Consider the following 27590-nt stretch of genomic DNA (forward strand, 5'->3'; position numbering starts at 1 on the left):
GAATTTAACTTTAATGAGTACGCGATAGAAAACGAAGTAATTTCCTTGATTCTTTTTCATATGAACTATCACAATGGAACGGACTACTCCATCAAATGCATTTCGATGAAGCGTAAATTGATGATGATTAAATAATAATTGCATCCAATGATATATGACTTGAACATAGATACATATCCTTTGAACGAAAATTAATTACGGAAACTGAAAGATTGAATAATGAAATGAAAGAAATTGGAGAATATGAAAACAAATTAGTATATTGTGAGTGAATCAAAAAGATTTTCATTTGAATAATGAAAGCAGAAGTATAGGAAGCGCTACTAACAGAACGCAAAGGTTCTTGGATGAACTAGTTCAAAAAATGGAAAATCAAAATTAATGAAGGGGAAACATGAAGTATCCTGTTTGAGTATTGAAATATAAAAACCAAAAATCAGAGTCAGAATAAACAATGAAGGCTAAATACTTGGGCATTATCTTCGACAAAAATGAAATTAAACAAATAGGTATTAAAACAAGAAGAATCAAACTTATACCTTATCAACAACAGAAGCAAATAAAATAAAAACTTGAAGGAAGAATATTCTTCTTCTTCTTCTTCCTCTTTTATATAGGTCGTAACCTGTTCTTCTTCACGGTGAATACATAAATACATAATTAGACCGGTCATGTAGCGAAGTTCTTGTCACGAACTCATCGCACAGATCTCCGAAGAAAAGCATTTAGGAAAGTAACGCCTCATGGTTATCAACAAATAGAGAAGTAAGAAACATAACGAAAACACCCAGATTAGACGACCTGTGGTGGGATTCTGTAACGGCAAAGCGAAGCGAAAACGTGACGAAACGACAGTTTTGCTCGGTTCGTTATTCTGTAAAGGGATTCGGCAATAGTCGTGTTTGCCGAAGCAAAGAACGACCTCATGACGATAACGAAAAATTTTAGGGTTCGTTGTCATTACGAAAAGTCCGACGACGTTTTTGATTGGTTTACTTTTACCACGTGATCAAGTCTTAAGCGTCATATTATGACACTTGAATGATTTCGATTTTGAGGTTATAATTTTGAATGTTTTGCTTCATAATATCACAATTCTTAATATTAAGTTTGAAATTCATTCTATTAATTATTGAAAAATTGCGTTATGAAAGTTATCTTCAAGAAAAGAAGAAGAAAAAGAAGAACGATGGAGTAGGACAACTTTTATGCGTGAAAGTGGAGTACCCAATTGATTCGACAGATAAGGTTCCTTTTTAATTTCGAAATATCTTCAAGTGCTTTTCTCTATTGAACGAGGTTCCAGTCAGATTTTCTTCGAGTGCTTAAAATTTGTTTTTTGTGATAATTAAGAATAGCATCAAGCTCCGAAGGTAAATTTTAAACACTATATTTTGTGAACACTACAATCAATAGCATAACAATTGCTGTTATACTCTGGTTATCGTTATTTCTTATTTGAATTTGCAGAATGGATTGAGAGAAAAGAGCAAAAACCAATCCGATGCAGTGGTCAACATTTCTGGATTTCGTTAATCCAGAAATATTAACGAAAAAATTTCAAGGAATTAATGGCAGGAAGACATATGAAGAAAAATGGGCTGAAATAGTGACTACATTGAATAGTATGGGTTACCAAAATAAACCTGTAGCAAAATGGCAAAAGGTATGTAAACATATTATAATAACGAATGTTATACAGATGTTGATTTTGCTACCAATTATTAATGTTCGAACTTTGTTTTAGGCTGTTGCGGATTGGAGGTCCAAAGTTAAAGGGAAGGCAGCATCCATCAAAAGGGGGTTGTCTCAAACAGGTAGAGGTGGACCTTCATGTGTACTGAATGAGAATGAGTTGAGACTACTGGCCATAATAGGCACAATAGCAGTTATAGGTGTAACAGAGGTTGAAAGAGGAATTGTGAGTAAAAAGAGGCAAATCCATATATTTTTTGTACCATTAGATCCATTTCATTCATCCTTTGTTACTGATTCATATACCAAATATTTAACCTCTTTTATCGTAGGTCCAAGAAGAAATACCGACAACTTCTTCAAATGAAGAGAGGAAAAATATTTCATTATCGCCACCGCCACTTATGCCTCTATTGATGAGTGGTTGTGGCGAGAAGAGAGAATTATTGGAGAATGGGCCAAAAAAACCGTCAAGAAAAATAGGACAATGGAGAAAAAAAAACCACCAAACAATATAAGAAGTTTGCAAAATCTACATGTAGAAAGCTTGCAAGCCATGAAAGAAATTTCGAGACACATTGGATCACTGGCAGAGAGCATTAAACTTCTGGCGGAATCGAATTTAAGCTTAGTGGAACAAATGAAAAAAAGAGACAATTCATGATTGTATATATAAATGAAATAAATTATTTTTCCATGTCTAATTGTATTTCTACCCCAAATATCTATAGATCTGTTTGTTGTGTTTGCATGAAATTTTAAGTGTACCTTTAATCTCTTCACATTCATTTGTCGCTATCGTTAAGCTTAGTCACAGAACATCAAATGAGAGTAGTTTAGACCAGAAATCACTGAGTTATGTTACACGATCTACACTAGTGTACAATATTGTATTTAGTGCATACACAAGGAACAAACCTTATATCATTCTTTTATTGATTCAAAATTATTTCAAATGTGGTGGTAGCTGCAGTGAGAATGACTCTACATGGAGACATTTTCCATGTTTCGCGCACACTCTGAATTTAATTGTTCAGGACAGCCTCAAATCCATAGAACCACAATTGAGGAAAGTTAAAACAATTGTGGAATATTTTAAAAGAAGTAATTGTACACTAGCAAGACTACGCTAAATACAGATCCAGTTGAATTGTCCTGAACTTAAATTGAAGCAGGACTGCCCAACAAGATGGAACTCAACATATGATATGTTGTAAAGAATCTTGTTATTCAAGAATGCAGTTGTCAGTACTCTCGCCATAGGAAATCCTGGAATAAATGCACTTCAAATGAATGATTGGAAGATAATAAAATATTCATTGAATGTCTTGAAAATATTCGATGAAATTACGAAAGAGGTGAGTGCGGAAAAGTTTGTTACCTTCTCAAAAATAATAGTTTTCGTGCAGGCGATCAGAGATCATATTCAAGGAGTACAATATTCAGAAGTGAATGATATTTCTGAAATACGTCAACTTCTTCAAAATATTCAAAATGGAATAGACGAGAGATTTAAGGATGTCGATTCCAACGAACTGTCAACACAGGCAACCTTTTTAGATCCCAGATTTAAAAGCTTCGGATTCTCTGAATCAAGATACGAATCAACATTAAAACTGATGACAGAAAATATTTCAGATTACAATGGAAACGAAGAAAGCACTTCCTGGGTACTCCAGTCATACCCCAATCTGCACCAACGCCTCAACAAGACCCTGAAAACCAGAGGCAAACGATCGCCCCCATCCACGGTCCGCAAGGCTTGGTCTACCAAAAGTTCTACCAAAGACCAGATATTCCCCAGCCACCAAGGACATTGGAGGTACGACCTCCGATGTAGATCGCCAATTCCAACCAGCACAGTGGCCACCACTGAACAAATGTTGGACAGGTCGTGTGGCCACGGCCGAGCAGAACAAATTCGAAATAATGGCGACCCCAAGGAGGCCCAAATCCTCCTTGAAGCCAACATTGAGATGGAGGCGTTTGGTGTTCGATGAGTCGGACCATACACCTTATCCGCTGAGGAGGAGTGCGAGAAAAAGGAGTTCATCTGATTCATTGAAAAAGAGGATGGCGATAGAAAGCCTTGAAATTTCTATACTGAATAAAGCATTTATCGCGTCTCCCAAAATGAAGAGGCAACGATTACCAGTGTGGCCACAAAAAAGCCAAAGACTGGGAAGACCTGCCGTAGTTAGGAAGTAGAGGAATAATGTTTCTGTATCACCCGGACTTAATTTCATGCTCTTTCTCTAGTAATATATTTTAATTAATATATATATATATATATATATATATATAAATATATATACATACATAAATTTAAATTATAGGAGTCTTTGAAATTATAATTGTAAAATTCTAAAAAACGAGTCGTTTTACCCTTAGAATTCCACATAATTATATATACATATATACTGGAACTTAGGTATGTATATTACATCTGATCTGATATCAGTGCCTTTGCAGAAAGCCTACTTGGCTTTCATTAATTCTCAAAAAATCGAAGATATCCAAGAATACAATTCATTGAAATTTGTTGAACAAAAATAAATGAGAAAACGAGTCAAAATGAAATGGTGGGCATCAAAAATGTAATGGCCTTATACTTTGAATCGATTGAAAAGAATGATCAGGTTTGTTTCCAAGTTCTCTAGTTGCTCAGAACTACTTCCGAACCTTGTCCATGCTCAATCTCGGAAGTGAGGCGCCACTTCTCTGTAATTTCTAAATTGGCGAACATTGAAAGATAAACTAATTGAGCTTCTTCTATGAATACGTAACAATCGTCCCCCAAATTCAAACACAGGGACCGAAACTGCTTAATAATAATCAATGCATTTTTAAATTAGCAAACATTAATTAGAACAATAATTGACCGTCTTCTCTAAAGACGAGAGAATCTACTCCTAGAATCATTCTCAGAGGGCGCTACTAATGAATAATCAACGAATTTATGGATTAACGAACAATAATTGAGAAAATTATTGTGCGTCTTCTGTAAACACGAAAGATTCCTCGCCAAAACTTTCTCTCAGGAGGCGCCACATCTGAATAATAAATGCATTTTAAATTAGCGAGTATTGATTGAAATTCTTTGAAGACAAAAGAATCGACCCTTAAAATTATTCTGAACTTCTCAATAATTAATCAATGGATTAATAAATTAGCGAACAATAATTGAAAAATCATTGTCTTCTATAAAAAAGAAAAAATACTGTTTGAAAAACAAATTGAGCGTCTTATATGCAGACGAAATAATCTATCCTAGAAACATTTTCAGAGGATACCACCCCTGAATGATGAATGCATTCATAAATTAGCGAACAAAAATTAAAGAATTATTGAGCATCTTCGGAAAAATGAATGAATCGTCGCCTGAATTCACTCTCAGGCCAATGCTGAATAAAAATTGAATTTTCAAATTGTTGAATATTGATTGAAAAATTAATTGAGCGTCCTCTTCGAAGACGGAAGAATCAACCTCCAAAATCGTTCACAGAGGGCACCACTTCTGAAAAATTAATTTATCAATGAATTAGCGAACAACAATTGAAAAAATCATTGAGTATCACTAGGAACAAATTATTTTTCTATAAATTATTCCTATATTATTTATCAGCTCATTTCAATGGGTTCTCCCAGTGATGTTATACAGTTCCACGGTTTGGGGACAAACCGCGAAGACCCACCTCAATAACCTAGAGGTGATGCCGAGCAAGATCCTAAGACAAATAACCGATGCCCCCTGGTTCATCAGGAATAAAAACATAAGAAATGATCTCCAGATCAGCAGGCTAAGCACCAAAATACGACGTGAAATGTTATAGGTTAATGTTGTTGATAAAAATAAAAATATTCTGTTCGTAATAATATCCTAATCGGAACGCAATTTTTTTTTATTTTCGTACTAAGAAAGAATTTACTTTCTACAGATATCGTTTTCTGCCAGAAATACTTTGAGGGTTATGCTTCAAAATCGAACCATGCGATGAAAGCGTGGAAAGTTTTAAGTCGACAAGTACGTACTTATTCACGGATATTCATATTATTGCAACAAAAGGATACCTATTTTTTTTTCGTTTGCTATTTCAGGAGACCCCAACATGAAATGGGATTGTAATAAAATGAAATTACTAAGTTGTTGTTGAAAGGAGAGGGATGAAGACAACCCTGGAATGAAAAAGGAAGAAATATGGTCCAATATAAAAGACGTCTTTTACAGCAAAGGTTGCAACATTAATGAGGATGGATTAGACAGAAAATGGAGAAATTTGAAAAAGACATACACAAAAATATTGGACGAAACAAAATCTACTGGAGGAGAAAGAGTATCTGGGCAATATTTCGATGACTTCGAGGGCATTTTCAAAAGAAATGAGTGCATAAATTTGCCCCCTACTAGGTCTTCATTCAGTATGTATGTACCGATTTGCCCCCTTCAACGGAATCCCCTAATTCCAATCAGTCATCAAGTTAAGCAAATTTAACAAACTTGATATCATTATCATCCTCAGAGTGTCCTGATTCAGACTGCAATTCAAAAGAATCAAATTAAAAAAAAAAGAGGTCGATCTAAAAGTAACGATGAGTCGGAAGAGAAAGAGAACAAAAGGACGCGAAATACAATATTATACGGTCATAGGAAAAAAATGGTCGAAATTGAAGAGAGGCGATTGGGCCACCTTTCGCAAATATCGAAGGATTTAAAGGAATAAACTAGGTTGATGGCAGAAAAGAATAGGTTAACGGCAGAAAGGAATGATATCTTAAGGAATTTGATACCTAACTCGAATGAAAAGAACGAATATAAAAATCAAATTCCAAAGGAATTTTATGTGGACCACTTGAATTTGCAGTGATAATATGGGAAAGATCCTACAATAGCATAAATTAGAAGATTACGTTTTCGACGCATTGGCTTTCCTAGAAATATGCAACTATCACAGAGAAGGGCCAAGTAATAAATATCAGCTTACATACTAGACAATTTCATTGCAAACACAACTATGCAATGAAATTGTCTAGTATGTTAGCTAATATTTATTACTTGGCCCTTCTCTGTGATAATTGCATATTTCTAGGAAAGCCAATGCGTCGAAAACGAAATCTTTTACCCATGTTGCAATTGTTTCTCCTGAAAAAGATGAACATGTCTTTTTCAATAGGAAAAATTACCATTCTATGAATGTACAATTGGTACATTATAAGATGAATATTTGTTGGATGATCTTATTGTTATTTAGTCTTTTCAGATTTGTGATGAAAATTTGTGGATCATGCATGCTAATCCCAAATTGAGTGGCAGCAATAATGATCCTTATATTTGGGGCAAGTCTGATATTTCAGACATTTTGCAACGTGTTCATCGTTGGAGAAACTTTCTTTCTACTGGGTGATTCAGATATGAACAATTCAATAGAGACTACTAGTTTCATTTTATTCCTTTTATTTTAATCTTTAAAGCATGTTACTCTTGGTTTTTTTGTGCCTATGTTGATGCCTTATGTTTGACCTTAGCTAATAAAGATCTAAAGCTTACGAATGCACCATAAGGCTCAGAAACAGACACGGAAAAGGCTTAATATAATCACATTTAGGTTGGTTTTTTATTACTTCCATATTTGAATAATCTTGAATTTCTATTGATTTCTCATTTCCTTCTTGAAGGATACCCTCTAAGGCCTTGGTTACTTACACCATCAAAAATCCTTCAAGTGAGCAGGAGGAAAGATTCAATAACCAATTCAAGAGGGTAAAAAGCATCATGGAAAGGTGTAATGGCTTACTGAAAAACAGGTTTCGCTTTCTCTCAAAACATAGAGTACTCCATTATCAACCAAAGAAGGCAGTATCAATAATATTGGCATGTTGTGTGCTACATAATATTTGTGTGGTAAATAACATTGAAGAACCAGTATAAGATGAAGAATTCATGAATGCTGATCAGGGAATTATTAATGAAAGAAATTTCTCGTTAATAGACAGAAACCCAACAGTTCAAGATGATTCAAGGACTCTTCTTCTGGAGCAACAGATCCCGACATCAGAGAAGCAATAGAGCCCCACATTAGAGAAGCAACCGATCCCGACATTAGAGGAGTGGCAATGTTCATTTCAGAACAACAAAGAAATTTTTTCATCCTGTGTTGAGCCTAGATCATTAGATTGTTGGTTTAACAGGAAAACTTCATAATTTTTGTAATAATTTAAAATTTCAAATCACCAAGTAGTTTCGAGTAAGTTACTCTAGAACTATAAAAACCATAATATTTCTAGAATGTTGTGTCCCAACCAAAAAAGATTGCTTGTTGAATTCTTGAGTGAACAACCAGAATTATGTACCGAAAAGTTCACACAGGGTTTTACATTTAATATGCGCAGTCTTTGGGAGAAAATCACCTTCCAATTAAATAAAGTTCCAACCGGTATCCAAAAATATTGGAAGAAATGGGGAAAGGTAAGTATTTCTGATTGCAATTTGATTTTCCATGCTTTTGGTCCCAAACTGACATGGCAAGATTTAAAAAAGAGAGCAAAAGCGAAGGATGCCGCTATAAGAAAACATTCAAGGCAGACAGGAGAGTGTCCACCTACTTCAGTTCATTTGACGTAAGTAGAAAACGATGTGATTCAAATGATCCCGGCATGGATTACAAGCAGAAAGAAATGCATCCTAGATCGTAGAGACGCTTTCAGCCCTAACCATGAAAGCCATGATGAACGTAAAAATGGCACAACTGACACTAAGGCTGAACCAAGAAATAGCGGTCCTGCGAGCAGAAGTGGCGGCATTTCTTCAGGTGAGTGAGAAGAGGAGAATTTCTTCAGGTGAGTGCAATATTTAAATATTCTTCAAGATAAATTTAAGGTATTTCTATTCTTTTTCTGAATATTTTAGGTAGAAGTACTTTCTATTTGATTAATAACATATTTGTTTTTCAGGTAAAGGAATACTTTCCATATTGAACTGCACCAGAAAAAGGCATTTGAATGCAAGGGAGCAAATTCTATACGAAATCATTTGCAACATGAGAAAAAAAAATGAATCAGCAGAAATACAGGATTCAAAATTACAAAGAAAGGGTTAGGCACAAAAATTATCAGCAAATGGTGGGCTACAAAATGTTTTTAGCCGAGTAAATGAAGCTACATGCAATTTCATCCGATGTCAGATTAGAAATAAAAATCAGAAACGGAATGCTGAAGATTCACATTTGACGAAAAAGTTCATTATACAAAGCGAGCCCTGAAGGTTATCGTCTCTTGTATAAATTATTTTGCCTTCCTTCAAGCAGAACTTTATCAAGACTATTGGAAAAATTAACATTCAATCCAGGATTAAATGCTCACATTTTTCAGCAACTTAAATCTCGTCAAGATAAAGTATGCGCTCTTATCTTTGATGAAATGTCATTGTCCACAAATTTAAAGTATGATCAAGTTGCTGATAAGATCATAGGAGTGGAGGATGATGGATCTGAAAGAAAGGCAAGGTTGGTTGATCATGCCAATGTATTTTTCCTCAAGGGATTATACAGGCAATACAAGCAACCTCTTGCCTTCACTTTCAGTAAAGGTCCCATTACCAGTGTAACTTTGAAAGATTTAATCAAAAAATTGATTGGAGAGTGCCAAAAAATCGGATTGAATGTTATGGCCACCATCTGTGATCAAGGGACCAATAACCAAGCAGCCATAAAACTGTTAATCCAAGAAAGAAAGGCTTTCTGCTTGGAAATGGGAGTGGATGATAATTATTTTGGCTTCTTAATCAATAACAAGGAGGTAGTGCCCCTCTTTGTTACTCCTCATTTATTTAAGGGTTTGAGGAACAACCTCCTTGTTAAAGAAGCACATTTTTTTTTGAATAGGGAGAAAAAAATTGCCAAGTGGTTGCATATTGAGCAATTTTACCATTTGAACTTAACAGACCAAACATTACGAATTAACAACAAACTTACAGATGCACATGTAATCCCTGAGAAGATCAACAAGATGAAGGTGAAATTGTGCACCCAGGTTTTCAGCCATTCGGTGGGGTCAATGATGAAATTGATTTCTAAACGGGGTAAGTTCATGTGTTTTTTCAATAATGGCTTATTATTTATTGGCTGATGTTCCAAGATTTTCATAATATGAAAATAACAAAAATTGATGATATACTTTTAGTTTTAAGAACATAGTTTGATTTTTTTTTTCAGAAATCAAACATCCTTTTCAGCTCACTTTGGAGGCTGCAGATACAGCAGATTTAATACTTCTCTTAGATGAATTATTTGATTCATTAAATGTGAGCAAAGCATCTAAATCTGCTGCAAAATTGATGAAGAGACCAGTGAATAAGAAATCAAGCCACAAAGTTTTTTGGGAGAATGCAATAGAAATTTTGAAGAGTATGAAATTCTATTGTCCCAAAAACAAACGCTTGGTTGTCATACCCAGTATAAAAAATTTGATTAGAAGTCTAAAGGGTTTTCTTTATTTGAGAAGAAGACTTCTTGAGAACAAATTTAAATATTTTTTGACTGGGTCGTTCAATCAAGATTGTTTAGAAAACTTTTTTGGCAATATTCGGGCCCATGGAGTGAGGAACACTAACCCGAATGTTGAACATTTTATTGCATCATTCAAAACTTTAGTGATAAATAATTTTCTTTCAGTTCATTCTGTAGGATATAATTCAATTGTCAGGAAGATAAAACAGAAAGTTCTTGTTTGGACAATCTAAAATCTTCCTTGACAACAAATAGAACACGAGGTATTCCTGCTTCGCAAGATTTTTCATCTATAGATATTCCCAAGGTTATAACTTTGCAAGAGGCCACTAAATTAAGCAGATGCACCCTTGAACATTGAATGATACAATGATAGAGAGGCGAAATTCATGGAGAATTCCCCGAGAAAGTCCTGGAACATTGAATGATACAATGAGAGAGAGGCGAAATTCATATCGAATACCAAGAGAAGATTTAAACCCAACGGTCAACATCAAGAGAAGACATTCATACAAAATTCCTATTGAAATAAAAAAAAAATCAGATTTAAGAAAATATTGGATGCAAAGATTTTCTCTCTTCAATCGATTCGACGAAGGAATCAAGCTTGACGAGAGGAAGTTATAAATAATTTTCTTCTTATACTTTGAATATAAGTTATATTGGCATTCTCTGATCTCACTTTTTTTTATAGAGAGTTGGTATTCCGTCACTCCGGAGTTTACGCCAGAAAAACTGCAGAGAGGTTGAAAACTGATGTCATAATTGATGGGTTTTGTGGAGATGGAGGAAATGCCATACAGTTCGCCTTCACTTGTAACAAAGGTAAGGAAGTAAAATGATATAATATGATTCATTCCGGAACTTCACAGTCCTGGAACATTGAATGATACAATGATAGAGAGACGAAATTCATATCGAATACCAAGAGAAGAAATAAATCCAACGGTAAAAATCAAGAGAAGACATTCATACAAAATTCCTATTGAAATAAAAAAAAACAGATTTAAGAAAATATTGGAAGCAGAGATATTGATATTACGACTCTATTACCTCACAAATATTAGCTATAAGTTAACTATCTCCGTCCGGCTGTTAGCTTTTGTGATATAAAACCTATACTATTTCATCTATTAGTTCAAACTCCCTGTTAAAATGGCACCGTCTAATGAATCTAGGGCATCAACCCCAGGATCCACTGCCGTTGGCACCATCAAGTCACTTACAGTATACTCCCCCAGAGGCACAAGACAGGATGCTGAGAATGAAATTCAGTGGGAACATATAAAGTTTCTTGACACCGAACTTTGGAACAAGACTTACCCCAACGCTTATGCAGCAAAGAAGGTCTTGATACGGGATGAACAGCTAATATTCATCGCGGCTGAGTCCCCTCATTACCTCTTTGCAGAGAAAACGTTCAAGTTCTTCTATCAGTGCCAAGTGGGGAAAGACGGGGCCACTCTTGAGCACGCGATAGCACGAGACCAACTGCTGGACCTCTCATCAGACATACGCTCGTTCACACTTGCCGCCAAATGTTCCCTCCGTATTGCGGGAAGAACCCGTCTTTGTCAGGCCCTTATTGCCACCAGAGCGGACACATTCGATCCCAAGGCAAAAGACATTGCTGAGACATCTGATACGCTAATTGATTCTTCTGGTACCGGACCTATCGCAGATATAGGTGTCACCCCTGGACAGAGTCGCGCCCTGGTTAAATTGTACTACCATAAATACCCTCAGGCAATGGGCATGGGTATGACACAGCTCATGCCCAAGACACCTGATGTGTGCCGGGTAATAACAACAATGTATGTCAACTCTCTATTAGCAATAGTTCCAAACGATATCCATCAAGAGATCATAGACGGACTCAGCAGTGCTGTCCTATCAGGGAACATCAAACTCTATGAGATGAGTGATACAGAGTACAAAGATATCCAGTATTACCGTGCATCACCTGAAAGAATAATGTACTGCGCCTTTATAGCAGGAACCGCTTTTACTAAACAAGGAGCCACTGGAGTACAGATCACGGATTGGTGTAAGAACAGACTAGGGGCTATGTTTGCTAGAGCGTCCCGTGCTCCCATCGCGCCACCTGCAGAGGTTAGTATGGAGCTCCCCATATTAGCAGAGATATTAGGCAATAATATAGAGAACAGATCGGCACTCCTCCGGCCAATAATTCGACTACACAGTGAGGGAGAATCCAGAGCACATACCACTATCTATACAGCAGTCCAATCACAGATAGACCTTGTGACTCAAAACTATATGATGTCCACACTCAGAATGTCCCTCAATTTCCACGACATGTGCGAGACACAGGCCAGTACGTTGCATTCTGTCTTCTCTCAGGGTGACGAACTAACCGATCAATATCGTGCACTGGAGGCTACAGTAAAGCGAGAGGAAGAGATCAAGATCCATCACTACTGTGTGGTAAATCCTCGCCCAAAGTGGATGGAAGCTAGTGCTTACCCCGATCTGGCATTCTGCGCTCAGGTGAGACAGACTGCACTTGGCGGTGCATCCTGGGCCAACTACAAGGGCTCCAAACTTGAAACAAACATTAATAGATCTACCTTAATAGAGAAGACTGCTATCAACCTCGGCAGCGAGGGAGGCATCGGAGTGGGATTAGAACCGGCAATTGCTCAATATCTCCAAAGCAAAGGAAAGATCATCGACCCAAAGATCGCAGCTGACAACAGGGTCCTCAGCACCCAACTGAAAACCTCTTAGGTGCGACAACTCCGAATACGGACAGACTCAGAACTGATTTTAAGTTTAAGAGATTTTCTCGCTTCAGTCGATTCGACGAAGGAATCAAGCTTGACGAGGGTAAGTTATAAATAATTTTCTTTTTATACTTTGAATATAAGTTACATCGGCATTCTCTGATCTCACTTTTTTTACAGAGAGTTGGTATTCCGTCACTCCGGAGTTTATCGCCAGAAAAACTGCATAGAGGTTGAAAACTGAAGTCATAATTGATGGGTTTTGTGGAGATGGAGGAAATGCCTTACAGTCCGCCTTCACTTGTAACGAAGGTAAGGAAGTAAAATGATATATAATTCACATAAAAACAAAATTAATTTCAGTAATAGCAATCGACACCGACATGATAGAGAAATATTTCCCGAAAAGATCTATCAGACCCGAGGGTTTTCCCTGTTGGTTTTCCTTTGAATCAATTAAGTTAACGAAAAGAAAGATTAAAGCTCATAAAAAGTTCCGTAAAACCGATGACTATGTTTATTTTTCTGTTCTTCGTAAACAATGTAAGAAACTGATTGAAAGAGATTACTCTGATTATATTGCACATATCGAAAATAATATATCTGAAAATCCAGAGAATCCAAGAATGTTGTTAGCGAAATTGATTTGTTTAATTTATCCGACGAATACACCTATCTGGGAGTTGTCTTCGATACTACAGGGAAAGACGACGTAGAAATAAAAAAGAGAATAACCCAGGCTAGAAGAACAATTGGTTGCCTCAATGGAATATTCTGGTCTCAAGAAATAGGGAAGCAGCGGAAGTTCAATATATATGAAACGCTTATTAACAGCAACCTTCTATATGGAGCCGAAACGTGGAGAATATCAGAGAGAAATAAAAGAAAACTGGATGCAGTGGAAATAGAGGTTTTCAGGAGATCCTTGGGAATATCTCGTAAAGATCGAGTAAGAAATGAAGAAGTGAAGCTCCGAATGGGTGTGGAAGGATCTCTGACAACGGACATTGAAAGAAGACAGCTGATTTGGTACGGACACATCCAGAGAATGCCTAGCACGAGAATACCTAAAAGAACTATGGAGTGGATACCAGCAGGACGAAGGAAAAGAGGAAGACCGAGGAAGACCTGGAAGGAAGGAATATTGAGAGCGATGAGTGAAAGAAACCTTACTGAAGATCAATGCAGTGATCGTCTGACGTGGAAATTAGGCATCGGACAACGTCGAAAGACGTTTTGAACCCGATTTATATATATATATATATATATATATATATATATATATATATATATATATATGCTGAAATCCGTGTACGGTATGGAAGGGAAATGTCATCGACCTTAAAATCATGGTCATCTAATAACATCAAGTTGGCAGCGTTGCGGAATCGCAGGGTGTTCCTGTTGGAGTGTAAAAGGCTAGGTTTACATCCTAAACACATGACCAATAACTTCAGTCAATTATATGGATCTGTGACAGACGAGGTGTCGTCCAGACAAGCAGTGAACATGGAGAACAAGGTATTAAACATGTTCTTAAAATTTGAAATTACAGTAACAATAACAAAAATGAAAAGAATAGAAAGAGAAGTTGAACGACTTAAACTACTCATTCAGCATGCACTTCCTGAAGATATTACTAACCATTTTTTCTCTTATCAGAACAACAAGTATAATAGACAGTTTGCATTGACGAAACAAAAAAATCTGGATAAGGTGAGAGCTTTGACAGATGCACAATTGGGAAAAGTCAGAACACAAGAAAGGTGGGTTAAAAATATAAGTGGAACAAATGTCCCAGATAGAGTTCTAAAATTCTTGTCGCTGGGTCCTAAATTCAGCATTGACATTCCTAGGAAAGAAATCTCAATTCCGAAACTTTTATCTCATGTTGAGAATGTCATCAACCTCAATGACTCCTTACCTCCTGATGCTAAGAACATAAAACGCGCCATGGCCACTAACATTATAACGAATAATATTAAACCTAATAAAGTTGTCAGAAACGTACTACAGAGAGAATTTTATAATTGTAAAAGATATCTCAAAGAACATCCAGACTTACTGGTAATACAATCAGACAAAGGCAACGTAGCAGTTATTATGGACAAGTCACAATACATAGAACTATCTATTGGAATTCTCAATGATCTTGACTATTACAGAAGACTACCTAGAGACCCAACAACTACTATACAAACTAAAGGTAACACATTGATTAAAAAATTGGTAACAAGTGGTCATATTTCCCAAATGCAAGGAAAATCTTTGTACAGTTACAACTCCATTCCTGCAATATTTTATGGACTACCTAAAGTCCATAAACCTGTTATCTCCCTCAGACCCATCATCTCCTCTTTAAATACACCAACATCTAAGATATCAGGTTATATATCCGAAATAATTTCAAGTTATTTGAGTGCTTCTAGAGGCAGATATTACGTAGAAGATTCTTTCTCTTTTTCCACCTTCATTAATGAATTCCACCTACCAGAAGATTATGTCCTCATCAGCCTTGATGTAGTATCCCTCTTTACCAATATTTCATTAGAATTAGCTCTGTCTGCAATTCAACACAGATGGGAATCCATCAGCAGCCACACCACGATACCAAAGGAAGACTTCATAAACATCATCAGATTTCTTTTTAACTCAAACTATTTCATCTTCCAAGGTAATTTTTATAACCAAATACTAGGTTCCCCAATGGGGTCTAAATTCAGCCCTTCCATTGCAGAGATAGTGATGGATTTCCTCCTAGATGGCATCCTAACAGATATCCCCTTTGAGATGCCTTTTTTTAAAAAATATGTAGATGACATCATTTGTGCAGTTCCCAGTGATAAGACCTCTTACACTCTTGAAAAGTTCAACAGACAGAGTGAGTTTATCAAATTTACCATAGAATTAGAAAATAACAATAGAGTGCCCTTCCTAGATACCCTAGTCATTAGAAGACCTGACAATACACTGATTCTTGATTGGTATAGAAAACCCTCGAGCTCAGGTAGATACTTGCATTATTTTTCCAACCACCCTCAGAGACAAAAAATCAATATGGTTACAGGATTGAAGAATCGTATACAAAGGATATCACACCCGACTCTAAAGGAGAAGAATATGAAACTATTATATCAGTTGATGCTTGAAAATGGTTACCCCAAGAACCTCTTAAAGAAATTGATACACAATTCATCGAATTCTGGACAGCCACAGAATAACGATGAAATCGCATCCACCAATTTAGATCAGAGAATTATATTTACTTCCATTCCACTGATTAATGTAATGACAAAATCCTTAATAAACTTATTAAAAACTGATAATATCAAAGTGATACCTAGAACTGAATTTAAATTAAAGAGACTTTATAGTAATTTGAAAGATAGGATAGAAACTGAAAAGAAAAGCTGTGTTGTATACAGAATACCCTGTCAAAATTGTGATGAGATGTATATCGGACAAACATCCCAACAACTAAAAAGAAGAATAACCCAATTAGGTAAGTACCTAGTTGTGATTGCAATCTGATTCTCCATGCTTTTTTTTATTCCAAACAGACTTGGCAAGATTTGAAAAAGGGAGCAGAAGCCAAGGATGCCGCTATAAGGAAACATTCAAGACAGACAGGAGGGGGTCCACCTACATCAATTCAGTTGACAGAAGTAGAAAACGAGGTGCTTCAATTGATCCCGGATGTCCAGAAAAGAGGGGTGGATTATGAAGTTGAAGAGATATTTGACTTCAATGAAGACATTAATGTAAGTTCTTCAAATGGGGTACCTTGAACTCAGGAAAATTTATATATATGTATATATATATTGGGTTTCAGGTTGTTCATCCCCTGTCAGAAGGAACAATAGATATATCCACGTCGACAGAAGAGGTGGTCGCAGAGGAACATGTAAAGTAGTAGATTTTTTAACATCTACCATGTTACTGTAATAAGTGCAATACAAATTCTGAATAAGAGAAACTCTTTACTTTATTTTATAAGGCTGACTTAGGATTATCCCATTTGTGTTTCTATTATAAATATTTTTGTTTTATTAGTTATTTTATTCTGATAGACTCCTCAAGATCATAGCTATTGCATGAATGTTCCAAGAAAAAGGGGGCTGACACCACATTGAACTGAACTAGAAAAAGGCACTTTATGCAAGGGAGCAAATTCTATACAAAATCATTTGCAACATGAGAAAAAAAATGAATCAGCAGAAATATAGGATTCAAAATTACAAAGAAAGGGTTAGGCACAAAAATTATTAGCAAATGCTGGGCCTCAAAATGTTTTGAGCCAAGTAAATGAAGCTACATGCAATTTCATCAGATGTCAGATTAGAAATAAAAATCACAAACGGAATGCTAGAAGATTCACATTTGATGAAAAAGTTCATTATACAAAGCGAGCCCTGAAGGTTATCGTCTCTTGTATAAATTATTTTGCCTCCCCTCAAGCAGAACTTTATCAAGACTATTGGAAAAATTAACATTCAATCCAGGATTAAATGCTCACATTTTTCAGCAACTTGAACATACCGTGAGTCGAATTAAATCTCGTCAAGATAAAGTATGCGCTCTTATCTTTGATGAAATGTCATTGTCCACAAATTTGAAGTATGATCAAGTTGCTGATAAGAACATAGGAGTGGAGGATGATGGATCTGAAAGAAAGGCAAGGTTGGTTGATCATGCCAATGTATTTTTCCTCAAGGGATTATACAGGCAATACAAGCAACCTCTTGCATTCACTTTCAGTAGAGGTCCCAATACCAGTATAACTTTGAAAGATTTAATCAAAAAATTGATTGGAGAGTGCCAAAAAATCGGATTGAATGTTATGGCCACCATCTGTGACCAAGGGACCAATAACCAAGCAGCCATAAAACTGTTAATCCAAGAAAGAAAGGCTTTTTGCTTGGAAATGGGAGTGGATGATAATTATTTTGGCTTCTTAATCAATAACAAGGAGGTAGTGCCCCTCTTTGATACTCCTCATTTATTTAAGGGTTGGAGGAACAACCTCCTTGTTGAAGAAGCACATTTTTTTTTGAATGGGGAGAAAAAAATTGCCAAGTGGTCTCATATTGAGCAATTTTACCATTTGAACTTATCAGACCAAACATTAAGAATTAAAAACAAACTTACAGATGTACATGTGATCCCTGAGAAGATCAACAAGATGAAGGTGAAATTGTGCATCCAGGTTTTCAGCCATCGGGTCAATGATGAAATTGATTTCTAAATGGGGTAAGTTCATCTGTTTTTTTTTTAATAATGGCTTATTATTTATTGGCTGAACACGAGGTATTCCTGCTTCGCAAGATTTTTCATCTATAGATATTCCCAAGGTTACAACTTTGCACGAGGCCACTAAATTAAGCAGATGCAATCATCAAAATTATTTAAAAAAAAACTATAAAAAATTGTAAAAAAAATGTAAAATCAATTTGTTGAGTTATTCAGAGAATGTTAATGATTCCGAATTCATACTTTGTAAAAAATATAAATTCGGAAATTTAATCAAGCCTGGACAATATATCAACTTCTTGTTCAGGCATTCACTCGATAAATTGTTTTACATTATTCCTAGAATTTGCGAGAGGAGGAATTTTGTATTTTATTTATGAATTCCTATAATGCTAATGATTGAACTAATTTGAATTTCGCGCCAAGTGCGGATTCAATATATTGTCAATGTAGGTATCTGTAATACACAGATAACAGAATGCTGTAATACCACAGTTATGTAAGCCTCCAGCCGTATGAGGGCTCAAAAAACAGTGTTTTCCATCGTAGAACGTCAGTGTCCGATCTATTCTACTCTGTTATCTGTGATCACGATCGATCGAATCACTTTGATTCGATTATAACCTATACAAGAACGATCGGGTCACGGATCTCAAAATGATTCTATCATCCGACCGACTCGATCATATTCGAATATTCTTCGAGATTTATGGTAGATACTGAAAAAACTGAAAGTTAAGGTATTTATCTGATGAATGGCAATAGACACGAAATTGTCGATTTTTAGATATTTATATTGAATTACCTTCATCAAGTAGACTCAATACCTTTATAATCAAAAACTGTTTTTTTTTAAATTCCAGTGGGACCATGAATTATTGGCTACTTTCAGTTATTTCTACTAGAACAATGTCAGATATAACAAGAAAGAAAAGCGCAATATGGAAGCAATGAGAAGGCTAAATGCGAGTATTGCTCAAAAGTTTTGAGTTATGGCACTGGTAATTTAAATAGACATTTCAAAAATTTACATTGAACAGTATCATTAGAACGACCATCAGCAACACATTTAAACCCAGTGGCCGAAGCTACTGTTCAAACTCGCATAGAATCTGCCAGCGCACAAACAAGCCACCAAGTTGCACTCCCACGCGTGCAAACAACAATTTCAATTTGCAAGGTCTATCAGACCTTTACCAATCAGTCAAACAAAACAGCTGGATGAACAATTGGTTAAATTCATTGTAAAAGGATTCCAATCCTTTTCTATAGTAGAAGAGCCTGAATTTAGAAACATATATAAAATGATTTTACCAACTTATACATTACCCGGACGTAAAACCGTATCGAATAGTTTAATTCCAAAACTTTTCCAAACGACCAAAGAAAGAGTGCAACAATTGATAGCCGAGGCCGATGCGATATGTCTAACCACAGATGGCTGGACATCATTAAATGATGTAAGTTACATAGCTCTTACACCGCATTTCATAGATAAGGACACGGCTTTGAAATACTTCCTTTTGGGCTGCACTGAGTTTCATGAGCGGCACACTGCCGAAAATGTATCTAATTTATTTAATGAAACCATACATTGGGGTATTGCGAACAAGATTACAGAAATAATAACGGGTAATGCTGCTAATATAGCGGCAGCCATTCACTCGACAACCTGGAGACATTTTCCATGTTTTGCCCATACCTTGAATCTAACAGTTCAACATAGCTTGGATGCTATAAATGAACAGTTGCATAAAGTGAAGGCAATAGTTCAATACTTCAAACATAGTTCCTCATCTTGTATCAGACTTACTGCAATACAAAAACAGATGAATTTACCCATTCTTGAACTAAATCAGAGCGTTGTCAAGAGGTGGAATTCAACATATGGTATGCTGGACAGACTCCTCAAAATAAAAGATGCTGTTGTTAGTGCACTGGTCATTGAACAACCTCGGCTCAACACTTTAACCCATGATGAATGGACTCTGTTAGAAAAGTGCGTGGAAATTTTGAAGATATGTTATGAGGTGACTGTTGATATGAGCACTGAAAAATCCGTGTCAATTTCCAAAGTGATGGTTCTGGTCAAAATAATGAAAACTCAAGTGGAAAGAGCTATCAGTCAAAGTGGGCCTGATAACTATCTTCGATTAGTATTTACTCTCCGTGACCAATTAAATGAGAGATTTTAAGGTATTGAGAACAACACGTTGGCCATTGAAGCAGCTCTACTAGATCCCAGATTTAAGAAGCACGCATTTTTACATAAGGAGAAATATCATCAGTGCCTCAACTCCATTAAGAAAAAACTCCGTTCATTATTTGTGGATGAAGAACCACCACCAATACCACAAACATCGAGTCAATCTACTAATGTTAACGTGTGGGCCGAGTTCGAAAAGGAAATTGAAAAAGAGATGGTCCGAAATCCCACAGCAGCTAGTATTATTGAAATCGATAAATATTTAAATGAGCCACTCATAAAAAGAACAGATGATCCTCTCCAGTGGTGGAACGAAAGTCGACTCTTATATCCAAATTTATACATATTAATGAAGCGACGATTGTGTGTTCCTGCCACATCTGTACCATGCGAGAGGGTGTTTTCCAAAGCTGGCCAGGTCATCAATACAAAAAGAAGCAGCCTCAAGCCTGAAAAGGCCTCGAAAGTACTCTTCTTACAACAAAATTGGACATGAAAATCTTGTTTACTTAGGATAAAATATTAGTAATAATAATAATGTAAATTATTTGTGAAATGCTCTATATATTTTTGGTGTAAGTGTGTTAATGCAATCGTGAGGGGCACTGATACAAAATTTAAAAAAAATTTCATTTAATAAACAACTTCTTACTTGGACATTATTATTGATAAAATTCAAAACTTCTGGAGTTATGTGTGATCCAATTAAAAATTTGGCATAGAAATATTTGAAAAAATGTAAACTTCAAATAGATGATTTTTTATGAGAATTTGTGTTTTCCCTGAATTTTAGCCCCTAATCTTGTCAAATATAGGTATTGGATGTGAAGGAACTCGTACTGGAATATAATGGTAATATAGCTAATTCAAAAGGAAATGCTTATTATCTTATTTCCGTACGTAGTTTGTTTTCACATTAAAAATCTTGAAGTGAATTAAAATAATTTCAATACGAAGCATTTCAAATTTTCGAGCGCCCATTTTATAATTCCGTAAATAACCGCATGAGGTCTCTAAAAGCAGTGTTAATTTCATCATGAGAGTTTTCATTTCATTCTTTACATACTTGTTCTATGAGGAGACCGTAACAGAGAGGTATAAAAACATCGAAAAATAAAACAAATTATTAAAATTGAGTTAACCTATTTTCAAATTGAAACACACAGTGCTTTCATTTCCACTCAACAAAGTTTTTGGTACGTTTGATATATATTTATTCATTCATAATTTCAACAGGTAGTGGACAAATCAGTCATGTGATGAAATAAGAAGAAATAATGAGAATGTTCGTAATGGAAAATCCAAATGTGCAAATCTGCAACCTGATTACCCATAGGTAGCGACTATAGGTTCAACTCCAAACAGTGCAAGTTCAAGTGGAAAAGGCTTTATATGAAGTCAGTAGACAATATAGGCTCCAAAGGTTCTGGGGAAGCACCTAGGTATTTTAAATATTTCGACGAGATAGATGAAATATTTTCCGACATGTGGTACCAGTCGCATTGGGATCTTCATCGAGAGGTAGTTTGTCATTTTGCGAATTTTATTATATGAAAGTTGACTAAATTGCTGCATCATAACTTGAACATAACCATATTTTCAGGAAGTTCGTTAGATATCACAAATTTTGGTCCTTATAGGTATATCAAATGCTCAGAATTTAATTCCAAAGTTCATTCAGCTTATGATTTGAAAGAAAAACCTCTTTTGTCTATGGTGAAAGAGATTTCTTCCCAGCTTCGAAGGATGACGAGAAAAAAAGACCATTTCAAAACAAGGTCACACTTGGCTGAACGATCTACTGAGAACTTGTTTTTGGAAGAGAAGATTGCTTCGTTGAGCCTATTTGCCTCCACATTCATCCAATGTCAGCTAAGAGAAGCAGGAAGATTTGGCAGACAGCATCGCTTCACTGTGGAGGAGAAAATTATGGCTTCGAAATTAGAGAGAAAATTGATTTCATTATTCATAAGAAAATTATAATTCAGAAAAGAAAATAACCAATTTAATTAATAACAAAAACAGTTCAACAAAAAAGAATATCTCAAGGAACCAGAAATATCCTAATCATAAATTTTATCCCAAATTCATTAATATTTCTAAAATTGAATTCAGTAAAAAAGAAATTAATCTATTGGAAAAAGGTTTCAAACACAATTTAGATTATAATTCTCAAAATTCTTCAGAATATTTAGCTGTAGATTCAGAAATTGCTATAAGTTGTACTGTGTGATAAAATAAAAGCAAAAACATTTTATTATAATGGACTTGCAGAAAAATATAAAATGAATAAAAAAAAAATCTTTATAGATCAATAATAACTTGAATTCAAATTTTGACAAGCACATATTAGCGGAACAGATAAAAAAGAAAGTAGATGAATACCGGAAACCAAATACTTATAATTTAGTAAAATCACTAATGTTGAAAAGCAACACGAATGATGTTATCTATACCCGTGCAGATAAAGGAAACACTATAATAGCCATTCCCAGACAAGAATATATCAATAATACCATTTCCTCTTCAGAACCAGATAAATTCAAAATTATTAAAAAAGACCCTACAGAAAATTTTCAAAAATAAACTGAAGATATAATAAATAAATCAGTCAGTCTTTTTCAGAATACAACAAAATATAAAATTATTTTGATGAATCCTCAAACGCCGAAATTATACTCATTGATAAAACTCCATAAAGAAAATCATCCAATTAGACCAGTAGTATTATTCATTACCGCTCCTTGTTCAAAATTATCGAAAAATTAATACCGATTATCCAAACGGAGAATAATTTTCATGCCAAATTCTCAATAAAAAATAGTACAGAATTAATGAATAAAATTAAACACATTAAGTTATCTAGAAATTGCAAATGTATTTCATTCGACGTAAAAAATTTATTTCCTAGTATTCCTCCTATTGAAAGCATAAAATTAATAGAAGATCTTTCAATAAAAAACCATGCAAACACAATTGAAAAAGAAGATGAATTTTTTGTAGGTACTGTATGCACTGATCCAGAAATGCAGGAAGTCTCTATGGAAATTGATCATGCCCAAGAACCTATACATAAAGGTGAGTCACGATTTTATTGTATTTCAGAAATTAAAGATAAATTCATTTATATTTTTATCTTCTAGATTCGAATGAGCCTTTGGAAATAGAGGAATTCCAGGGAACTTGTCTAGTTGTAAATAATGAGGAGAGGCCTGTTATTGAAAGTAAGTACCTTTTAATTTCTCTTGTAAAGTTAATAATTGTATAATATATGATTACCCCCATGCGTCAATGTTCCATACAAATTGATTGCAATTGTAAATGAATAAAATTTTTCATAATTATTATTCCAGTTGAAATAATCATCTTTTTTTTTTAGGTAGTGGAAAATCATTGTTGAGGCAACTAAGAGTTTCCAAATATAACTTGTCTCAACGAGAAAGGATTTTGTTCAATCTTTTGAAAAAATCGAAACGCAGATATAACATGGTCTCCAATAAGTTCTACAAATTCAAGACTAGGATGAACGAGGCAAAAAAATTTATGGAGAGAAATTTATTTGGAAAATTGGCTGCCTTTGTCAACCAGGTAACCTTGGATTTTTTGCCAGTTAAATAAGGAATCAAAGGCGGCAATTTAATGCAAGGAGATTCTCAATTGATGAAAAAATTCTAGCTTTAGCATTATCTATATCATCTCTCAAAGGGTATCGCCTGTTGAGTAAAATGTTTGCATTACCAACAGGTGCTACGTTGAGGAGATTATTGCTAAAGCTAGAATTTAAACCTGGTGTGAATGCTCATATTATGGAGCACCTTAAAAAGACTGTTTATAAGATTAATGCAAAAAAAAAAGAGTTTGTGCACTCATATTTGATGAAATGAGTGTACAAACTTTCATCTCCTATAGTCCTTATAAACACGAAATTGTTGGCTTCGAGAACTATGGAGATGAAAAAAAGGCTGTTATAGCCGATCATGCCAATGTTTTTTTTATTAAAGGTTTGTACAAGCATAGTATAAAGAAGGATAGTAATCCAACCATACGGGGTTAAAATTTGATGGCGTGGAGTGCACCAATAGATGTCGCTGGGGATTTGCCATCCAGTGCACGTCTTAGCTTATTTCAGGACGAAGCATGTCGTAGCTTGATTCTGGTACATACTTAGGTTTCGGACAAGACGTACCTCGATAACAGATGGTGCTGACCCAATAGATATAGATGTCGCTGTATTTTAAATCTACCCTGGAATCTAAACACACAGAAAAAATATTGCAAAAAAATCAGCCAGTTTTATTATTGTCAACCCCTAATATGAAGTTAAATGATTAAAAGAGTTATGCGAAGAACATGCATCCACATAGTACTTCACAATATGTAGAGTTCGTTACTCAGTGCACTTTTAGGAGCTCCACCTTGGAAAGGTGGGCGATTTCGAAAAATAATCATATTAAGTTCCCAAAGTAATTTTCATCGAGGAATCAGGTCCTAAAGTCCTTCGCATTTTATAATAATGATAATATAGATATGAAAATGGGACAACAACAATATAGGCCTCAATTATTACGAATTCCATCTTTTTACAGACTACCTGTATACCAATAAATTATATAATTCAGAACTATGACACAACAGTTTTTACAAAAGTTGAAACTACTCATGTCCGTATTTAATAATATAATAATTTTGCGGTTTCAGGTAATGCTGTTTTGGCTGATTTGAGCCCAAATTCATTGAAAAGAAAGCTGATATGTAGCAAACATTTCAATGAAATATTCACCCAATCGACCAAATTGCCGCTAAATGCTGAGCCATTCCGCTATATCAGCGATGAAAGCTCAGGAAGTGAGTCAGATACGGAAAATTCGGATAATCCAATAGCGCACATGAATGTTGTCCCGGTTACAAAAACATATCCGGGCCCGTCAAAAAAGAATTCAAGTGGCCGAAATTATCACATGGAGATTGATCTAATTTCTTCAGATGGTTCTCTTCATGAACAGGAGGATGAAAATTGGCTCAGAGATCTTTATAATCTTCCAACGAAGTCAATTGGAAGTGAAAAGAAAAATCGTTTATTGGAAGAGGAGAACAAACGGCTGAGACTTGAATTGGAGAACAGCAGGAAAAAACTCAATAACACGAAGGTGCAATTGAGAAATGCTAAAAAGAAAATTATGAATGCTGAACATCATACAAAAACATTTGGAGAAGCATCTATAACCGGTTTCGCAAAATCTTTAATAAATATGCAGGTACGTCATAGGGCGAAATCCCCATGGCAAGCAAGCGAGAAACGGGATGCCTTATCCCTCTTTTATAGGGGCCCTAAAACTTATAGATATTTACGGCAAAAAGGAATTAATTTACCAGGGATTTCAACTCTGAAATCATGGATAAATAATTTCAATTGCAAACCTGGGTTCAATAAAAAAATTTTTTTACAATTGTCATTGAAGGCAGATTCCATGATGCCTCGTGAAAAAAAATGTATTCTCATGTTCGATGAAATGAGCATAAAGAGGAATATAGATTATAATAAACACACGGACATGATAGAAGGTTTTGAAGATCTGGGAGAATTCGGCAGAAAATCTTCTCCTGCAAGCCAGGCTCTTGTATTGATGATAAGGGGAATATACAGCACATGGAAAATTCCTATTGCATTTTTTGTATCGGAGGATGGGGTGTCATGCGAATCCTTATTGCTCATCATTAAGAAGGCTTTGGAAAAACTTCGTGGATCAAAACTAGACACGATAGGCATAGTTTGCGATTTGTCAAGTACAAACAAAAAAATGTTTAAACAATTGGGAGTTGAAAAAACGAAACCATACTTCCATTTAAATGAAAGAAAATATTTTGCATTTTTTGATGTCCCTCATCTCATTAAGTCAGTAAGAAATAATTTCATTAACACTAATTTGATATTGAATGAAAAATATATTTGCTTCTCAGATATAAAACAAGTGTATGATATTGATAAAAAAAGCTCAACCGGAAAAGCCTTGTTGAAACTCACAGATAAACATCTCAACCCTAACTCATTTCAAAAAATGAACGTAAAGTTAGCAACCCAGTTGTTGAGCCATAGTGTTTATGCTGCCCTTATGACATCTTCCAGGACAGGTTCTTTATACTATGGTACAAGTCTCATGAACAACCTTTAGCATTCACATTCAGCAGAGGAGCCATTAATTCTTATAAATTGACATCGCTAATAAAATCACTCATAAAAGAATTAGAATTAATTGGGTTGGATGTTGTGGTCACAATTTGTGATCAGGGCATCACCAACACAAAGACAGTGCAAATGCTGCTTCAGGAAGGAAGACAGGAACATGTGAATTATGACCATTTTGGTTTTTTTGTGGACAACAAAGAGATTGTTCCTTTATTTGATACTCCTTACCTCAATGAAGGTTTAAAGAACAATCTCTTGTCAAAAGATGCACATTTTTTATTAGACGATGACCCAAAAAAAGCAGAATGGAGCCATATCATACAATTTTATAATTCGGACATATCTGAACCATCAACTGATTCACATGTTCTGCCTGAAAAAATTAATGAAATGAAGGTAAAGCTGTGCACACAGGTGTTCAGCAACACTGTAGGAAGTTTAATGAAAAGAATTTCTAAATGTGGTGCGTTGCAGAAATGAAGAACTACTTGTATGATGATTTATTCTTTAAATTCCTACTTGATTTATTAATCAAGATCCATCTTTATTTTAAAATGATACTGAAACAATTTTTTTTTCCTTTCGTATATTAAAGAAAAATGCAGTTTACCTTCCGAAGCAGCAGACACTGCCGAATTCATTTTATTTTTGGATAAATTATTCGTTCTCTCAATGTATCACAGATTCGAAATAAACAGGGTAAGTTTTTGAAGGAGCCAATAACGATTAAATCAGAACATGAAATCTTTTGGGAAAAATCAATCAAAATTTTCGAAAAAATGTATTTTTAGGATGACAAAAGAAATGTGGTGGGACCTACCATAAAATAAATATTTTTACTCTGAAAGCTTTCGTTCAACTCAAAAGGAGATTGTTAACTGAAAAAAACAAAGTATATCTTGACTGATGCTTTCAATCAAGATTGCCTTGAAAATTTTTTCAGTTATATCCGAGGGCAAGGTGTAAGGAACACTAATCCAAATATTGGCCAGTTTATGTCCTCTTTC

The 27590-nt window shown here is 35.1% G+C and overlaps 2 protein-coding genes and 1 long non-coding RNA gene across 4 annotated transcripts; all 3 read left to right on the top strand.

Moving 5' to 3' along the window:
* The first annotated feature begins 1096 nt into the window (after positions 1–1096).
* On the top strand, positions 1097–3882 carry LOC123682706. Of its 2 annotated transcripts, none has more exons than XM_045621466.1 (2): positions 1097–1666; positions 1748–3882. In XM_045621466.1, exon 2 carries the CDS (start codon positions 2985–2987, stop codon positions 3693–3695), a length of 711 nt encoding a protein of 236 aa, XP_045477422.1. In that variant the 5' UTR covers positions 1097–1666; positions 1748–2984; the 3' UTR covers positions 3696–3882. Both variants share the same exon structure in this region, with proteins under 2 accessions (XP_045477422.1, XP_045477423.1).
* Positions 3883–16381: 12499 nt separating this feature from the next.
* On the top strand, positions 16382–16992 carry LOC123682714. The gene is made up of 3 exons (XR_006747857.1): positions 16382–16445; positions 16504–16704; positions 16776–16992. It is a non-coding gene; the product is annotated as an uncharacterized LOC123682714 (long non-coding RNA).
* A 313-nt stretch (positions 16993–17305) lies between these two features.
* Positions 17306–27432, top strand: LOC123683025. The gene is made up of 8 exons (XM_045621924.1): positions 17306–17334; positions 17402–18177; positions 19688–20323; positions 20390–20638; positions 23403–23477; positions 23543–23623; positions 23779–23987; positions 25094–27432. Exons 1-8 carry the CDS (start codon positions 17306–17308, stop codon positions 26567–26569), a joined length of 3531 nt encoding a protein of 1176 aa, XP_045477880.1. The 3' UTR covers positions 26570–27432.
* The last annotated feature ends 158 nt before the right edge of the window (positions 27433–27590 follow it).

The sequence above is a fragment of the Harmonia axyridis genome, chromosome 6 (assembly GCF_914767665.1).
Source record: "Harmonia axyridis chromosome 6, icHarAxyr1.1, whole genome shotgun sequence".
In the NCBI taxonomy this organism is placed as follows: Eukaryota; Metazoa; Arthropoda; class Insecta; order Coleoptera; family Coccinellidae; genus Harmonia; species Harmonia axyridis.

Bases quoted from the DNA above. Each gene is read 5' to 3' on its own strand.
- LOC123682706 (XM_045621466.1), top strand. From the start codon at position 2,985: ATGAATGATTGGAAGATAATAAAATATTCATTGAATGTCTTGAAAATA.
- LOC123683025 (XM_045621924.1), top strand. From the start codon at position 17,306: ATGCTAGAAGATTCACATTTGATGAAAAA. The intron at 20,324-20,389 runs GTGGGCCTGATA...AGAGATTTTAAG, and splicing joins GGAAAGAGCTATCAGTCAAA to GTATTGAGAACAACACGTTG. The intron at 23,624-23,778 runs GTAAGTACCTTT...TTTTTTTTTTAG, and splicing joins GGAGAGGCCTGTTATTGAAA to GTAGTGGAAAATCATTGTTG.